The sequence below is a fragment of the Melozone crissalis genome, unplaced genomic scaffold, assembly GCF_028551555.1.
Source record: "Melozone crissalis strain CALT ecotype California unplaced genomic scaffold, PUWL_Pcris_2 ptg000068l_1, whole genome shotgun sequence".
In the NCBI taxonomy this organism is placed as follows: Eukaryota; Metazoa; Chordata; class Aves; order Passeriformes; family Passerellidae; genus Melozone; species Melozone crissalis.
This window is the reverse complement of record NW_026535846.1, coordinates 11,362,005-11,377,718: the sequence shown is the minus strand read 5'-3', so window position 1 is coordinate 11,377,718 and position 15,714 is coordinate 11,362,005. Positions and strand designations below refer to the sequence as shown.

General features: G+C 38.6%; 1 protein-coding gene across 2 annotated transcripts in view; it reads right to left on the bottom strand.

The window, feature by feature from the left end:
• The window catches only part of AMMECR1 (AMMECR nuclear protein 1), a 95,969-nt gene that overhangs the window by 28,588 nt on the left and 51,667 nt on the right, over positions 1-15,714 (bottom strand). Inside the window, exon 3 of one of the 2 annotated variants that reach the window (XM_054289740.1) lies at positions 9,216-9,326. The exons of the other annotated variant lie outside the window; for it this stretch is intronic. Coding sequence (XP_054145715.1) covers positions 9,216-9,326 — 111 coding nt within the window. The remainder of the gene's footprint in view (positions 1-9,215; positions 9,327-15,714) is intronic. 2 annotated transcript variants of the gene reach the window in all.

The window sequence follows — 15,714 nt, the reverse complement described above, 5'->3', positions numbered from 1 at the left end:
ATGCTTTGTGAACTGCATCAACACACAGTTATTTACAGAGCTAAAAAAAATAAACAAAGTACATTCAGTTTGTTTCTAAAGTAAAGGCTATCACAAATATACACTCATTTAGAGTATGTATAGCACTCCATACATTTTTCTAAGGAGTATGGTTGAAAATGGCAGAATCTGAAAAGTGCATCTGCAATTCAAAGAAAATAGACAAACCTGGAGTGCTTCTGTTCCTAATATATTTTTAAATTAATGTTAGAAAAGAAAAACCTGGTTATTTTCAGGTAAGTATATATACCCCTACAATGAATTGGAGATGAAATGGAGTAAAGCTCCAGTCACTTGTAAACTCTGAAGTTCAAGAAGTCTTTCAAGACTTCCCTGTGTGTTGTTTCTCCCTCCCCACTCTGTGATCACCTGCTCACAAATACACAAGATATAAGCTGAAACAGTGCAGTCATTGGGCCTCTAAGACTTTAGGACTACCTCAGAAATGTGCTTAACTTCAGATGTCTTCAGACATTCTTCAGCATTTATATGGCTGCCTGTAGACTTCCAAGCAGTGGATAGGCTATTTCTTCTTCTTCCAAGAGCTTTTCCTCCATCTTAACTGCACAGCTCTTGTAAAGGACATAACTTCTTTCTTCCTGGTGTCAACAGGAACAAATTTTAGAAACAGGTATCTGTCAGTACTATTTAAAAATTCCAGAAAACACTGCTACAGTTTACAAGACCATTTTAACTCTCATTACTCTGGTCTATGGAAAATGGTAAAAAACAATTTCAAAAGCTTCAAGACCTTTGTGTCAAAATGAACAGGGATAACAAGGGCTTTTGGAGCCCAGTTCCCCACACCCAGTTTGTGTTATTTCTTCTTTATAGTCTTAAAAGGAAGCATCAGAAAACACCTAAATGGAGGAGGTGCTGACAGACTGAAGACTTTAATAGAGACTCCTTTCCCACAGTGCCTCCCACACAAAGCTGCAGAGTTTAAAGATTTTAACAGCTTGTAAGCATGAGACAATTCTTTTTCCTGTGACCTTGCCTAATCTCTGCTAACTGGTATTGAAACATCAGATTTCAGTAAAAAACAGTTCCTTGAGCCCAAGTGTACTTCTACTGGGCAAGCTATGTAATATACCACAGCTGCACCTCAATTCCCAGAGTCCTACTTGAGATGTCTCATATTTATTACATATAAGCACTGGCCAGTCTGTGCAGTGGGATGTTTCACGACCCTCACAAAAAAGTTGTGGAAAACATCCCTTGCTCTATATTAAAAATTAACAACTGCTGAGCTGAGAACAGACAGAGAAAAACTCACCCACAAGCAGGTAACTTCTCTGCCAACTTTTTCCATTCTGTCCTGTTTCCAAATAGACAAATCCTTTCTTTACAATGTTAGTGCTCTGAGACTCCTCCACCTATGCCTCTGCCTACTGTGAGCACAGTCCTGTCTTGTGTTGTGCAGCACTGGCCCATAGCTCAGCGCACCTCTGCAGCACTTCACAAATCAGTAAGTCACCAAGTCTCAAAGCAAATGTTGTTATAAAAGACTTTTAGGCAATGTTTTGACTATCCTCCCCTTAAGACTATCATATAAAGAGATTAAAAAGTTGACTAAAACCCATGAAAGTACCAACAACTACCCGTACTAGTAAAGGAAAAGCAAGTCATGGCACGACAGAGCTTTCTTAGGAAAGCCAGGGTGGCCAGTTCCCCGACCCCCACCCTCCCTCCCAAACACTTCTGTCAAGTAATATCCAAGGACAAATAAATATCTGACTTAGAACCAAACTAGTGTTTCAACTCAACAAGAACTCTGTCTTTGAACTTACAGGTCATACATAATTTTGTTCACATAATTGGAGACTGTAGGAAGAACATGAAATGCAAGATCATCATGGGAAAGACTGGAGTCACAAATGAGATGGCTCCTCCCTGAAACCCATCTGAAAAGTCTGAGTAACTGCTGGGTAGCACCAGTTCAATCAAATTCCAGCAACATCTGATTTATTCCAAATACCACAAGTTACATTAACTAATGAAAGTTATCTTGCTTGAGCATATCTTTTTCTAAGCATGCATTTTATAAAAGTACATTTTTGAAACTCCCAATTTTTAATGCATGTCTTTTAAATAAGAAGATGAAATAAGTATTTCAAATGTGGCCATTTCCTTAGTTACACCAAATTCTACTGCTGAGACCTCAAACTTATGACAGTAAGTTTGTCTCAGCAAAACCCCCTCTAAACTTCATTGAGCCATTTTATATAGATATGGCAATTCTGTAGTAATTTTTAATTATAAACTTTATTTTTCCTTGATTTTCACATTCCTTTCATAAACAGTCAATTCCAAGAGTAAGTTCACTCTACAAAACATAGCAATGCATTCTCCTGTGCCAAAGCATTCATATTCTATAATTCAGTTTTCCCAGCAAAACAGTAAAATGGTTATCAATATTTGATAACCCTGGTTCTATTGAAAAAGCTTTGGGAGAGCATCATTATGCTCTCCTCCTTTCATAAAGATAATAATCTAAGGACTGTCCTTCCATTTGTGGCATTTTCCTTTGCTTTCTTTCAAGCAGTGTTGCTAAGGAAACAGACTCATCTACCATTAGGTCCAAGGGTCTAGCAAGGTTTTTCTCAGGAATAATAAAGTAACAATTACAAAACCAGTGTTTTTAGTTTTGTTTTGCTTGTTTGTTTTTAAATAAATAAAAAAATTAAGGCAGAATGATTACATTCTCAACACATGCAATATGCAAAAACCATGTATTCCCTAGGGCATGCTCCTCTCTTCTAAACAAGATTTTCCTTCCTAACAAAATAAGAAGAAGCATTTAACCCATCATTAAAACAAAAATTTGGGGTTTTTTTCCACTTAAAGAGGCAGTATGGTATTCAGTTTTGCCCTTTGAGAGAAGGCAGCAAACAGCTCTGTTAAACAACAGATCCCTGCAGTAACAACCTGGCACTGTGTGCACAAAATCATTACAGACCTATTTACTGAACTGACTCACACACAGTAACTAAGTCTGGCTCAATAAATTCAGATTTATATACTTCATCTGGACTTTCTGTTATTGTGGGTTTACATCACAAACCATTTTACTAATAAACATATATTCCACTAGAACAAATCTAAGGATTTATCCAAATTAAAGTGCTTGTTTTTGTAAAGTCAGTGTCTACAGGCAGACTCAAAGCAACTAGCTTTTATTGGCTTGGATAAAATTTAGAAACATGAAAGGCTCCAAGTTTCAGCAAAATCTCATCTATATACAGATGATACGGCAGGCAAATCCATGAGCCAGTACGAAAATTACAAAATATCTATATGTTAAAATAATTTTACCACAATTTCAACAGAGGTAATCAGTAAAACTTCAAGATCACAGTGCTAATACCTCAATTTTATATTTTAACAAAACCATTTTTGAAAACAAAAAGGAGTTCTAAGATACAACATTATTAATATCTCTGGAGGGCGACACCATCATAAATTACACATATCTATATACATCTTCTAATTTGTAATGTGAAGTTGAATGCTGAACTGCCTTAATATTCTTCAGCCCAGTTCTGACTCAGAACACAAATATGCTATATACTATATGCTATATATGAATCGACATGTGTATGTAATAAATGTGTTCAGTATTTATATATTTCCAAATGGCTTTCCAACACAGCTTTGGCTCAGACATCCCTTTCTTTTCCTAAGGAGTTCCAGTGACATGAAATTGCTACAAAGGGATGAGAATAAACCCTTCTCTCTGCTGTTGCCTGGCAGAACCTGCCTTACACTGGGCACTGGGTGATGCCCATGTCACAGCAACAGTGTCAACCAGCAACCTGGCTGGACCCAAATTAGCAGAACAGCAGTCCTGCAACCTGTTCAGCATTCTTGAACTCCTCTTAAGCCAGGAAGCCCCCATCCTTGGTCTGAGGGAAAAGCACTCAGTACACCCTCTTAAGTGTCAGTTTGGCACCCCACTTCCTACCACCCCAGGAATGCAGGATGCTCTGAAATCACTCCTACAGAAGCTTGTACTGCAGTAAGGGAATGAGATGGTGTGACTGAGAGATGCTTATACTGGAGATGTTTAGCCTGGAGAAGAAGAGGCTCAGGGGAGACCTTACTGCTCTCTACCTGAAATAGACTGGCTATTAGGAAGCATTTTTTCACCAAAAGGGTTGTCAGCATGTGGGGCATGTTTGTTCTTAAAACTTAGTGGATTTTATAGGTGGAACCCCCACTAAAAATTTTACCCTTCATGACTACAACTTGCTGTTAAGTGGGAGGTGGGAGTTACTCATTCCAGAGGGCTACTGCCACTGGCTTCTCACATGCTCTGTGGTACACAGTGGTTGCCTGTTCACTCAACTGGACACAGAACCAGGTCAGCACATATGGCCCTAAGCATCCCTTCTCACTTGGAGATCTGTGCCCTCTTCCTCAGTAAGGCAACCCTGAGAACTCAGAGACCAGCAGGCACCTGCTTTTCGCAGGCACATACAAATGGAAAGGAAGCTCCCTGACTTTAAACACAATATTTAATACAGAAGAACAGCATAACCCTGGTGAGTGCAGGCTGTCATGAACCTACACTGCTCTCTACAGAGTTTAATTACAAGTGTGATAATGTAAGCTTCATCTCACAATTACCAGACATTTTTCCACTGATGGCCACCAGACAGTGTATTAACAGAATTTTAAAAAGCCAACTTTCAGCAGTGGTATACTGTAAATCAAAGCCAAAAGTAAGACAGCCTGCAAAGTACTATCAGTGGGCAACACAGAAGCAACAATATACTATCAAATATTACATGAGATGTTATTTGCACAAATTATTTCAACCTATGACTTCTGTCAACAATGAAGGCCACGACAAGTGTCAAAACCACCTAATTCCCCCAACTCTGCAGTTCAAAAAATTGCAGTCAGATGAATGAATATGCTTTGCCCTGGATCAATGGTAATGACTACCTACACCCACAGCAACACTGCTTGGCAGTAAAGGTTTTGAGAAGTTAGCATTGCTCTGTGGGACTGATTACAGGGTTAGAGTAGTAAACTCAACTAAATACATGAAGGAAGTTGTCCTGTCTGTACAAAAACTTGTCACTAGTCTTTAGCAAGTACAGCCAGCATCAATCTTAATGTGATCAGTTTTTAAATATTTTTCAATTTCACCCCTTAAATTAGCTTGCTGTACTGCTATTTTATAGTTAGATCGTAATATCTGGAATAGGAAGAAAGGGTTAGTGTTTTTGACAGAGAGCAAGCAGTATTGCAGCAACAAGGACTGACTCTTGACATTGCTGACAAGGACAGCAGTAGCCAAATCCTCATATGGAATGTACACCCAAATTCAGTTATGACAAAGTTGGGTTGTAGGTTTCATTTCCTTCCCTCTTGCACTTCTCATCCCCAGCTTCTCTTTGTTTTCTTTTGCTGATCAGCCACATCTAAGCTGAGTGTCAGCAGTCCTATTTCCCTCAGGTGGAGTGGTAAGTAGAACACACAACAAAAAAACTGATTACATGAGACAGTCAGTAGAGACAGGTCTATGCTAGTTAAAGGAAGGAGGGTTAAACCCAGTTTTCAGCCATCAGGTTATTACACTTAAGCCTTGGAGTCCTCCAATGTCTCTTTACTTTCTTCTGGGACAGCAGACTCTGTCATGTAACATCTCCCTTCACCCGCCTGTTCTCTACTACCTCCCTCCCCAGATGCACATTCTAGCCTTGATGGGCTAAAACAACACAGAGCTAGAAATTTATGTACCTATACTTTTACATCCAATAGGCATAAAATATTACGTCAAATTCTATGAAATAGATTAGAAACTAAAACTAAAATAAAGAACTGAAACCATTTTGTTCAATATCTCAAGTTTGTAAAATCAGGAGATAAATCTTTAGTGCTAAAACCTAAGTCTTAGTGCTGTACAGAATACATGAAAAAGTAATTTATCAACCTGTTATGAAATTCTGTGGTAACCTGCTTCCAAGTTCAGAGTATTTTCTTGAAGGAGCTGTAAAACATAAGGTATTTTTCATAATCTGGATTGGTTTTTTTAATGAATTCAGGTGGGATAGTCAATTTAACACATTCAGTCTAAAGGACTATTTTAGCCATGGTAAAATTTCTTCATTCTAAAAATGTAATATTCAACTGTAGAACATTTGGACATGGTTTACCTCCTAGTAAAATAAAATACAAATCACCAAATCTGAACCTCTCTCTCCATAAAGTTCTCTAGAAGATTTTAATAATACACATCCTTTCCCCTGTGTTTCACTGATATAACTGCAGAGAAAATTGAATTTAACATGTAGACTTTATAAGGAATGCAGTAATAGTTTTTTTAACTATGGGTATTCTCATCCCTGCTCAGAACTTAGGCAGATGCATCCAATTAACGATGAATCATTCCACATAAATTTCCTGTTTAGAACATACTGGCAATATCAGCACAACAACCTACAGAGCTCAAAATGGTCACAGATCACCAGCAATTCTGGTTCCAGACCCAAAAAAGTGAAGGGTGGGGGTGTCCCAAGAAACAAATTGTTCACTCCAGATTCTAGATGAACTATCATTATGCTGCTTCAAAGGAACTACACTCCTGTATGCAGATAGAGACGTGTATGCTACACATTGGATATGATATACAGCCAGAGATCACTAGAAATAACAAAATTTATTTACTGTGATCCTAAGGACTATTCAGCATATTTGCAATAAAATTATGTGTGAAGGCAATTGTGGATATTTTGATTGCTAAGCACCAGAGCATTCAAAAACAGCTGTTCTTTTTGCCATTTTACTGACTGAAAGCTGGGCCACAATTACACAGAAGGCACTGAAAAGAGTAAAAATTAATTAATTAGACAAACAACCTGGTTCTGTTTATCCACAATGTATCTTCAAAATAACTGATGGAAAGTGCCTCCCTTTTGAAAAGTGTCAAAGGAAAATAAAGTCAGCAGTCATCTGACTGCATTGTCAATTGAAAGTTTTGGTCAAATTCCACTTTCTGTAGTAAAGCCCATTCTCATTCTACCTACTTTGTTGATTAATTTCTGCCTTTCCTGAATAAGTTTTTCCCTTTCAGGAATTGCCATGTCTTCTGCAGCAGCCTATTGCCCAGATACTGCTGGAGCAAGGTACAATGTCCTAGTTTCTAATCCTTCCTAGGGAGGCCCATTGAGCTCCAAACTCTCAACGCCCATGGACATTTCAATGGTGCTTCTTTTATTCTCAAATGCTCTCTTCTGGAAGCCCCACAGTTGAAAAGACTGACCACAAGAAGGAAACTAATCACAGGTAACCCTCTATTTCTTTTTTACATGACTGATAGAAGGGAACACCTTTTTTGTACATTCACATATAAACTCTACATTTCAGTGATCATATTTGAAGTTTGGTTGTTATTTAAAAAAATAAAGCAACCTGGAAACATTTTAGGTACCATAAGCATAAAAAAGATTTACCATGAAAGGTAACAAAATCCAATATGCACTAAATGTTATATTTTATTTTAAAGCAACTTATGTTCTTCTGAAGGTTTTTTTTTTAAATAGGTTTGTATGTAGTTCCATTTTCCTCATCTTGAAAATTACTGATCTGTCCTCTAAATAGCCTAGTATAAACTTCCACAGCATGTGGCCATCCTGTAAATACTGCACTGAAATTATTTCAGTTCCCTTTAATTTTCACCACTTTTCATGTATTTTGACTTCAGCTTTCACAGAATGCAGTCAGGAATCACATAACCAATTTTAAAGGTATTTAAGTGTACAGCCCTGTCTGATTTGTGAGAATGGAAAAATCTATGAGGAACAAAAACTGTTTTCTTGAGCTATCACCTTATTCCTAGCCTCAGGGGGAAATTTTCTCTACAAGCTCATTGCTCTTGATCAGGCACTGTAAAGCATACACCTAAATGAAACACTCCCCAGTAAAGGGGAATGGTTGGTTTTCATTCAGTTTGGCTCACTAATGATCATTAAGATTTTAGGCTTTTTAACCCTCAACAAAGAAATTGCTTTGAATTTATTAAAAGGTTCTTCTCACCGACCATTTTGAATGCTGAGGTTTTAAAGGACACAAGCAGAAACATTCCAGAGTGCATAATAAATAAACTGAACACAATAAAGGTAACCAGGTCTTTCAGAAGTTTGTCAGGGCTCCAGGAGATGAGCAGTTATCTTCTTCAAGCTCAGCAGAGAAGCATGAAATGAACTTCAGGTTGCAACTAACTAGGGAGACAGGTAAGAAAGAACATCTCCCATTCTAATATTATTTAATGCCAGAATGGACAAGGTATTTTAACAGCAAAGAGGAAGATCCTGTAATGGACAAAAACCTCAAATCTAAAGTGATCTGGAAGCACTAATTATTTTAAGTGATGACAATTTTAGAGGTCTACACATGCCAGAATGCAGCTTCTACTTTAAAGCACAATAAAGTCTATTGTAGCTGAAAGGAACACAATTCCATTGATTCTTTAGAGAATAAACTTAAGAAAACTCTTAGAAAAACAAGTAGAAAGCTTGCTACTAGCTCTAGTGATAAACTTATTAGTTTTCACTCTATGCAAAGGAAATGGAACAATATTAAGGTGAATGAATTTAGGTGTAGATCAAAACATGAAGATTATGCTGCCAGGGAGTGAAGGATTATCATCACTTACCTCCCTCATCCAGAAGCTTCCCACTCAGGGGCTGGGATGTATCTGAAGAGTAACATGTAATGGAAATTTGTAGCATTAAATTAACTGCAGCTGATTGGAAGCACCTGATGGAGAAGAGGTGAGAATACCTGCTGTTTTAGAAGTGTGAATAGGATAATCCCCAAATCTGACTTTCTGGTCTTCTGGCCTGACATTAACTACTAAGGTTAAAATTTGTCTCAACACTGGAAAAATACCATAATAATCAGTTATAACAAGTTACTGGAGAGTAGTTTACAGACCAATAAAATGAGAATAGGCTCAACTTATGGTTTTTAACTGCAAGCATGGCCTCGTGACACTAGCAGTCAAATATCCACACATTACTCTCAGCATCAAAAGGAGACACAGGTTTTCACTGACCCGTACAGTGACACAGCCAAAAAACCCAAAACAAACCAAAGCACACCTATCATCTCCTCAACAGACTAGTTAAATATTTAAGTCAAGGCTACAGAAAACAAATTCTTACCTAGTAAGTGTGTACTCCCTGAGTCCTGAATGCAGGTTCATGGCAGAAAAAGTACCTATGCATCCTCGCAATCGCTTATCTCGACCGATCTTCCACGTTACAAACAGTGGGCTGTGGTAGGGAGGAAAAGAGACACGTGATCACAGGAGCAGTTTGACAGCTGGTGTGAAACTTCAGAACAGTGCCCTTCCATTTCAGACAACAGGGGGCAAATCTTGAAAATTACTGTATCTGAACAGGACACAACAGTGAGAAATGTCCTTTGTAATTCTTTTGACTGTTCTAGAAACATTGTTCGTGTGATATGATAGAAAATAAGATTACTGGAATAGTTTAGGGACAGAATGAAACTGCCTGGCAACAGATCCAATATGCTCAGTGTACCTTACCCATTAACCTTCTCCTATCAATGGGAAAAGCCTCACCTTAGAGATCTGTATATAAGAAACCCTTTATGGAAGAGAAAAATACCCCTGCCACACTAGCCATCCATGCTCCTGAACACAAATACTTTGGTCCTAATACTGCTGGCTAGAAATAGAAATTTTTAGAAGACAACAAAATTTAGGAACACCCTCTAAACTTAAAGAACGACCAGAGGAAAGGATATTTTCTCCATGAATCCCAAGTTAGCATTTAAAAATATCAAAAATTACCAGAAGTAGAGCAAAATCTAAGTTTAACACATGACCATGATAGTTACAAAGAAATACTAATAACAAACCAATTCATCCACTAAATTAATCAGAAAGAGGAGAACCATACAGTATTGGGGACCAAACCCTTCCTTGCAGTTCTAGAGAACTGCATTAATCAAAACACAAGCAAGAGAAAACTGCACTAAAGATTTCTCAAGAGAGAGCATATGGCATCTGGATACCAACCCTCACAAAGATTTCTAATACTGAGATGAACAGGGATGTTTCAAGAAGAAAAGCATGTAAAATTTACTCTTTTTCTAGAAAGGTGACAAATCAAAGTGCATTACATAGAGAAGAGTGCACTGTATTATATGAGATCAGTCCCTGCAGCACTGCACAGTGTAGCAGGGATGGGTGTAACTCTCCTGGGGTCCATACACAGGGATGGGTGCACTTTGGGACTCTCAAGGAACAGCCCATATCCCTTTTCTCCTTCCACATCATCTCCTTTATCTGGTGTGGCACAAGATACGTGTTCTGTGATGGCAGAAAAGGATATGCTCAGTCTGCAGCACTAACACAGCAGCACCCAGTCCTCTCCTAACTTGTTAAAATCTGTTATCACCTGCTGGTACAGCAACTTCCTCCTCACTTGACTGAGCTGGACAAGTTCCCTTCTTTCAATGACAATGAATAAAAGAGGAAGCTGAAGTCATAGTTTTCTTTTGGATTTCCTTTTATTTCTTTTCTACTGCCACCCCCTCCCTTTTTAAAAAGTTGTTTAGTAAGTACTGAAAAGCATAAAGCCAAAAGAGCCCATTACCAAACATTTAATAAAATGTGGGTTATTGCACTATTTTCCATTCAGATCAACAACTGGCATTTCACTACATTTTAAAGAAAGGTATCCCAGCCACCCTTAATGGTACCAAAAAAATTATTAAATTGTAATGGCACTGAAAACAACCTCTCCCCTTGAACAGAAATAAGCACGAGTAAGACTCAAAATGGACTTTAGGATTATTCTCTTGACCTTTATCTTTGGATTATGAGATTTATTAGCTGTAATACACTTAGTGGAGGGCTGTATGTCAAGGAAACATATACATATTTACTTTCCTGTCAAAACTGAATTTCTTCTAAGGTGCCTCATTACTGCTACTTTAAAAGGACAAGAGAAGACCAGAGAACTTCACTGTTGGTCAAATAGCACTGAAACAGTTGCATACACTTTGAAGGTCCTTGTCAATGAGTACAAGACAAATTGTAAGTTATATACATATATTTTTGTACTACTGGTAGTAGGAGTATAAACATACTGTTCCAACTGAGTTGGTAAATCAAGCAACACTGGTAGCCATTATTACCATACAACACAAAGTCTGACTAAAGATGTTTTGCCAACCTTTCAACTTCTGTACTGCTCCCCAGGAGCCACTAAAGGTATGAAGATGTCTACACAGGAAATCTAAGCCTACTGAACAGAATTACCCAATTACCATCACAGTTGTCTTCAAAGTGTAATATGGACCACAGGTTCAGAACAGTCAGTGACCCAAGACGATTCTAACTCTTAAAATTCAAGAAATAAGGCTGAAAGAGACCTTCAGGGCTCCTGCTATTGTAAGGAATAATTATATAATTCTGTTCATAAATGATCCACGTTCTACTGTCAGCAGTAGAAATAATGGAGACAAAATCCCCAAAATGAAAAATCTGAAGCTTGCCTCAAAACTTTGCTGAAGTTCAGAACCTCTGAAAACATTCCAATTTCCTGCCAAAATGTTTTCCCAGCCAGCTTGTACCTATCTATTCTTGTGCCAACATTGTCCTTTAGTTTAAATAGTTCTTTCCCTTCCTGGTTATTATTCCCCAAAGTATTTATAGAAATAATTCACATGCCTCTTCAGACTTCACTTTGCTGAGCTGAGTGGGATGTGCTCATTCAGTTTCCTCTCAAAGAGAACCTTTCCATTCTGACCATCACATCTCTTCTCTACACTTTTTTCCAGTTTAAATTTGCCCTCTTGAACATCCATGTTTGGAACTGCAGACAGAATTACAGAGGAAGGTCTTGCACTTGAATCGATGCTTCCATCTCTGAACGAGGAACACTGACTGCTACTAACTCTTACAGCCTAATGCAAAATCTTCAGAGAGCATTTCTAGTCTTACACTAAACAAAGACCACAGAAAACCTGCTCACAGAAGCTAGACAAGCTATGGGAAAAAATAGTATTTTTCTTACTAGTGATGTTATTTAGCTTTTTATTGGCATCCTTGGCTTCAGCTGCCAGCAAATCTTCCTCAAGGCTGCAATTCTTTTGTTGTGTTCTAAAGCCAATAACCCACAAATAAACTTGCTATCTGACATAACTGCAAATTTAATGCTGAAGCCCCAAACTCTAGAGACATTGATGTCAAAAGCAGCTAAGTAAATCTGCTCATTTTCAACTTGAAAAAAAATTTCATCTGTTACCTGTTTTTCTTAAAATAAAACCAAGAGTTTTTTGAGCAACACATTGTTAGATCTAAAAATCTTTAGTAAGAAGCAGCAAAGGTTGCAGATGCTTAGATTTCTTGTTCTCCAAGGACGTACAGCAAGGATATGCATGGCATCCTGGAGATCAGTTTTCTTTTTGCCTAAGGAACTTTGAAGCCACATATCCCACAGGAATCAAAGAGCATACTGGGTGGAGTGCTCTCACCTTTCTGTCTGGTTCCCTCTTGATGTAGTCAGAAAGCTCCAGATGTTGTTGTTTGTTAGTTTAAAGAAAAAAATATTCACAAAACCAGACTTTGCACTTCCCTGGGAAGTGTTCTAATAACCAGCCTTAAGCAGTTCTCTTACTCAGTTAAGGATTAAACATAAAAACAAAACAGCTCCAAGCTTGGGAGTGAGCTATCTTGAACCACCAGACTCGGAAATTTATTTGTTCAGCTTCTCGTTGTGGTGCCAGGAACCTCTAACATGCTGCTGACAGTGTTAAAAGGAGTTCTGCTGAACGCCACCAAGTATCAGTGGCTGAAAGATGGTGGAAGGTGTTTCAAACCATAAGGGAACAGAAGAAGAGAACAAATCCAGACTCTCTGAAGCCCCTGTAAACATGACAATGAATCTGCTTTCATAAGGATCTACATTTTGATTTTTTTGTTTGAGAGCCAGACACTGAAAAAGTATTTGTATCCAAAACTATTTACAGGTGCCACAGCAAATTCACAAGCAATCTAAAGGCTCATAATCCAGACATTGCATGACTTGCTATTGATCAAAAAGACTTGCCTAGCTCTAATCTAACTAGCAGGAACTGTTTCAGATATTTGCTATAGAGGTTGTCAGGCACTACCCCATGAAAATCAGCTGATCATGTATATTGTTTTTTCCTTCCAGTGGCAATATTGAATTAAAGAGACCACTGCAACACAGTTGAGTTTAAACTGATATTACTTCCTTATATACAACTTGTTATAAAAAGGGCATGTTATGAAAAGGGGCATACATACACAGTCTGTCTCCTTGCCAGATTCTAAAACACATCCAACACCCTGAACAGTGACCTTATAGGCAAGCCAGAAAATGTGTGGCTGAAGCCCATGTGCCTGGGTCACCCAATGAGTGCTGCCCATGTCAGACTCCAGCTATTATACCCCTCTCATTAATGAAAAAACTAGCACAGCCCTATACTTCACCAGAGCATTAATCTGTTACAACTCCTGGAGAACTAGTACAATCCCCATGGAGGCCACAATGTATAACCCTATCTAAACACTGAAAGCAAGTATCAGAGCAGTCTCTGATACATCATGCTTAAAAAGTGTGCTTAGGGCACTGGTAATGAATGCTTTACAGCCAAAATCGCCTAAACCAATTACTCACCTGTTGCTATATGTTACTGAAAATATTTAGACTGAAAGCAGAAGTCTGCAAGCTATTTTAGCAGTCAGCTACCACAGTTAAGAGTCATCATGCCAATAACTTACACTGACATCATGCAGAATGCACTGTTAAAAATATCTTCTTTCAATACAAAGCAGCACTAGATACAAGCTGCCTCTTATTTACCAAAAAAGTGAAGGGATCCTTAAAGTTCGGGTGTGGGAGAGAAAGCAAGAACCATGAATAAACTGGTCTTGTCCTGGCACCACCAGTATAAAAAGTTTCTCTTCCTTGTTGTGGAGATGGAGAAAAAGAAAGGAGGGGAAGGTGAGAAGAACAGGGGAAAGAAAGGGTAACAGATAAAGAAATTTCTTTACTTTCATAAAAGATGAGTGAGAAATGTTTGTTTCATTTGAAGACTTCCAAGTAATAAAAAACTTGGAGGACTTTGAAATGAAAAGGATTTAACTTGATGAACTGGGAGGTAAAATGATATTTAGACAGAGACTTTAATTACAGTTCTTTAACCACTACCTCTTATAACCACAGAAGGTAAGACAGCCTCCACAGCCCTCATGTCACTTGACACCCAGAGCTGGAGGATCTGACACTTGGAAAAGCTGCACACTCATCCCTTTGTAAGAGCAGAGTGCTTCCACTTCAGCTCTGAGGATCTCCAAGCTCTCACACTCCCAGGAGGCACTTGGAACAAGCAAAGTGCACTGCCAGCATTTTCCTTTTTGTTTCACACAAGTGAATGAGCTACTGCTCCCCAGCTCCAGAAATTTTAGAATTTATATTGTTTCACATGAAGCTTACTCTGTCTTATTTGTGATCATGCTACACCTCCTAATAACACTAAACCTTCACGTAATACTGTTTCCAACTAGAAGCATCTGGAGGGAAAGGAATTCCAGTCTGTCACTGGGACAGTCTGCTGTGACCCCTCCTGTAGAGGTGCAGTGCCAGCCCTGTCTGGAGGCACAGAGAGCAGCCTCCCTCCTGTAACTGATGCACCCAACTCCAGCACTCTCCAGGCTGGGACATTTCCAGATGTCACAATTCCATGAATTAACTCTCATTACTCCATATCAGAGAATACAGCTCAGGAGTGAAGGAGGCAGCACCTCCCACAACAGTTTATCAAGGGCACCTGCACACCTCTGAGGCATGCTGGGAGTGCCTGGTTTGTGATGAAAGGGGAAACTTGGTGGATAAAACCACAGAGCTGGTCAACAACCACAAAAACATCTGCTGTCTTTCTCAAACAGTCATCATCATACAAGCACACAAAGTGGGGCAAGGACATTTTATATACAAGCACACAAAGCAAGAACATTTTAGCTCACCAGATATATTCCAGAAAAAGTCTGCTAAGACACAAGAAAGTCAAGACAGGAGTTCATGAATCTCCAAAGGAGAATAAGAACAGCAATAGCCTTCCATCCACATTTATAAAGGCAGAATTTGGAAAATGTAGACAATTAATACATATAGTTTTCTAGAAGCTGAGAGAAGCAAGAAAAGGAAGGCAGTAGCTTCTCACAGGAGCCCAAAGCTCCTTCCTCAAAGGAAAAAGGTTCAAGTGCATAAAGACTGACAATCACAGCAACACATCTACTAGGAAAAATTGGATAAGACAGACAGAAAAACAGCAAAGCACAAGAAGAGGCACAACTAAGACAATCAATTTGCAATGCATGAATATAAATGAGTATAAAGGGAAAACTGCCACTCTTCTCACAAAATCATTTGTGAGAAGAAAGAGTAAGACAAGGAAATTGTTTGCCAGCTACTCAGAAACTTAAGGGAACATCTGGCAACAGAAGATGCTGAGAAACCCACACAGTAAGATATTCAATTAAAGGAAGTCCTAATGGTAAGAAACATGAATGTTGGGATTGACTACCTTGGAGGATGTACAGCTGCCATTACCAGTGTATCCTCAAAGGCCTCCAAAAACTTGCTACTGTTAGGAAAG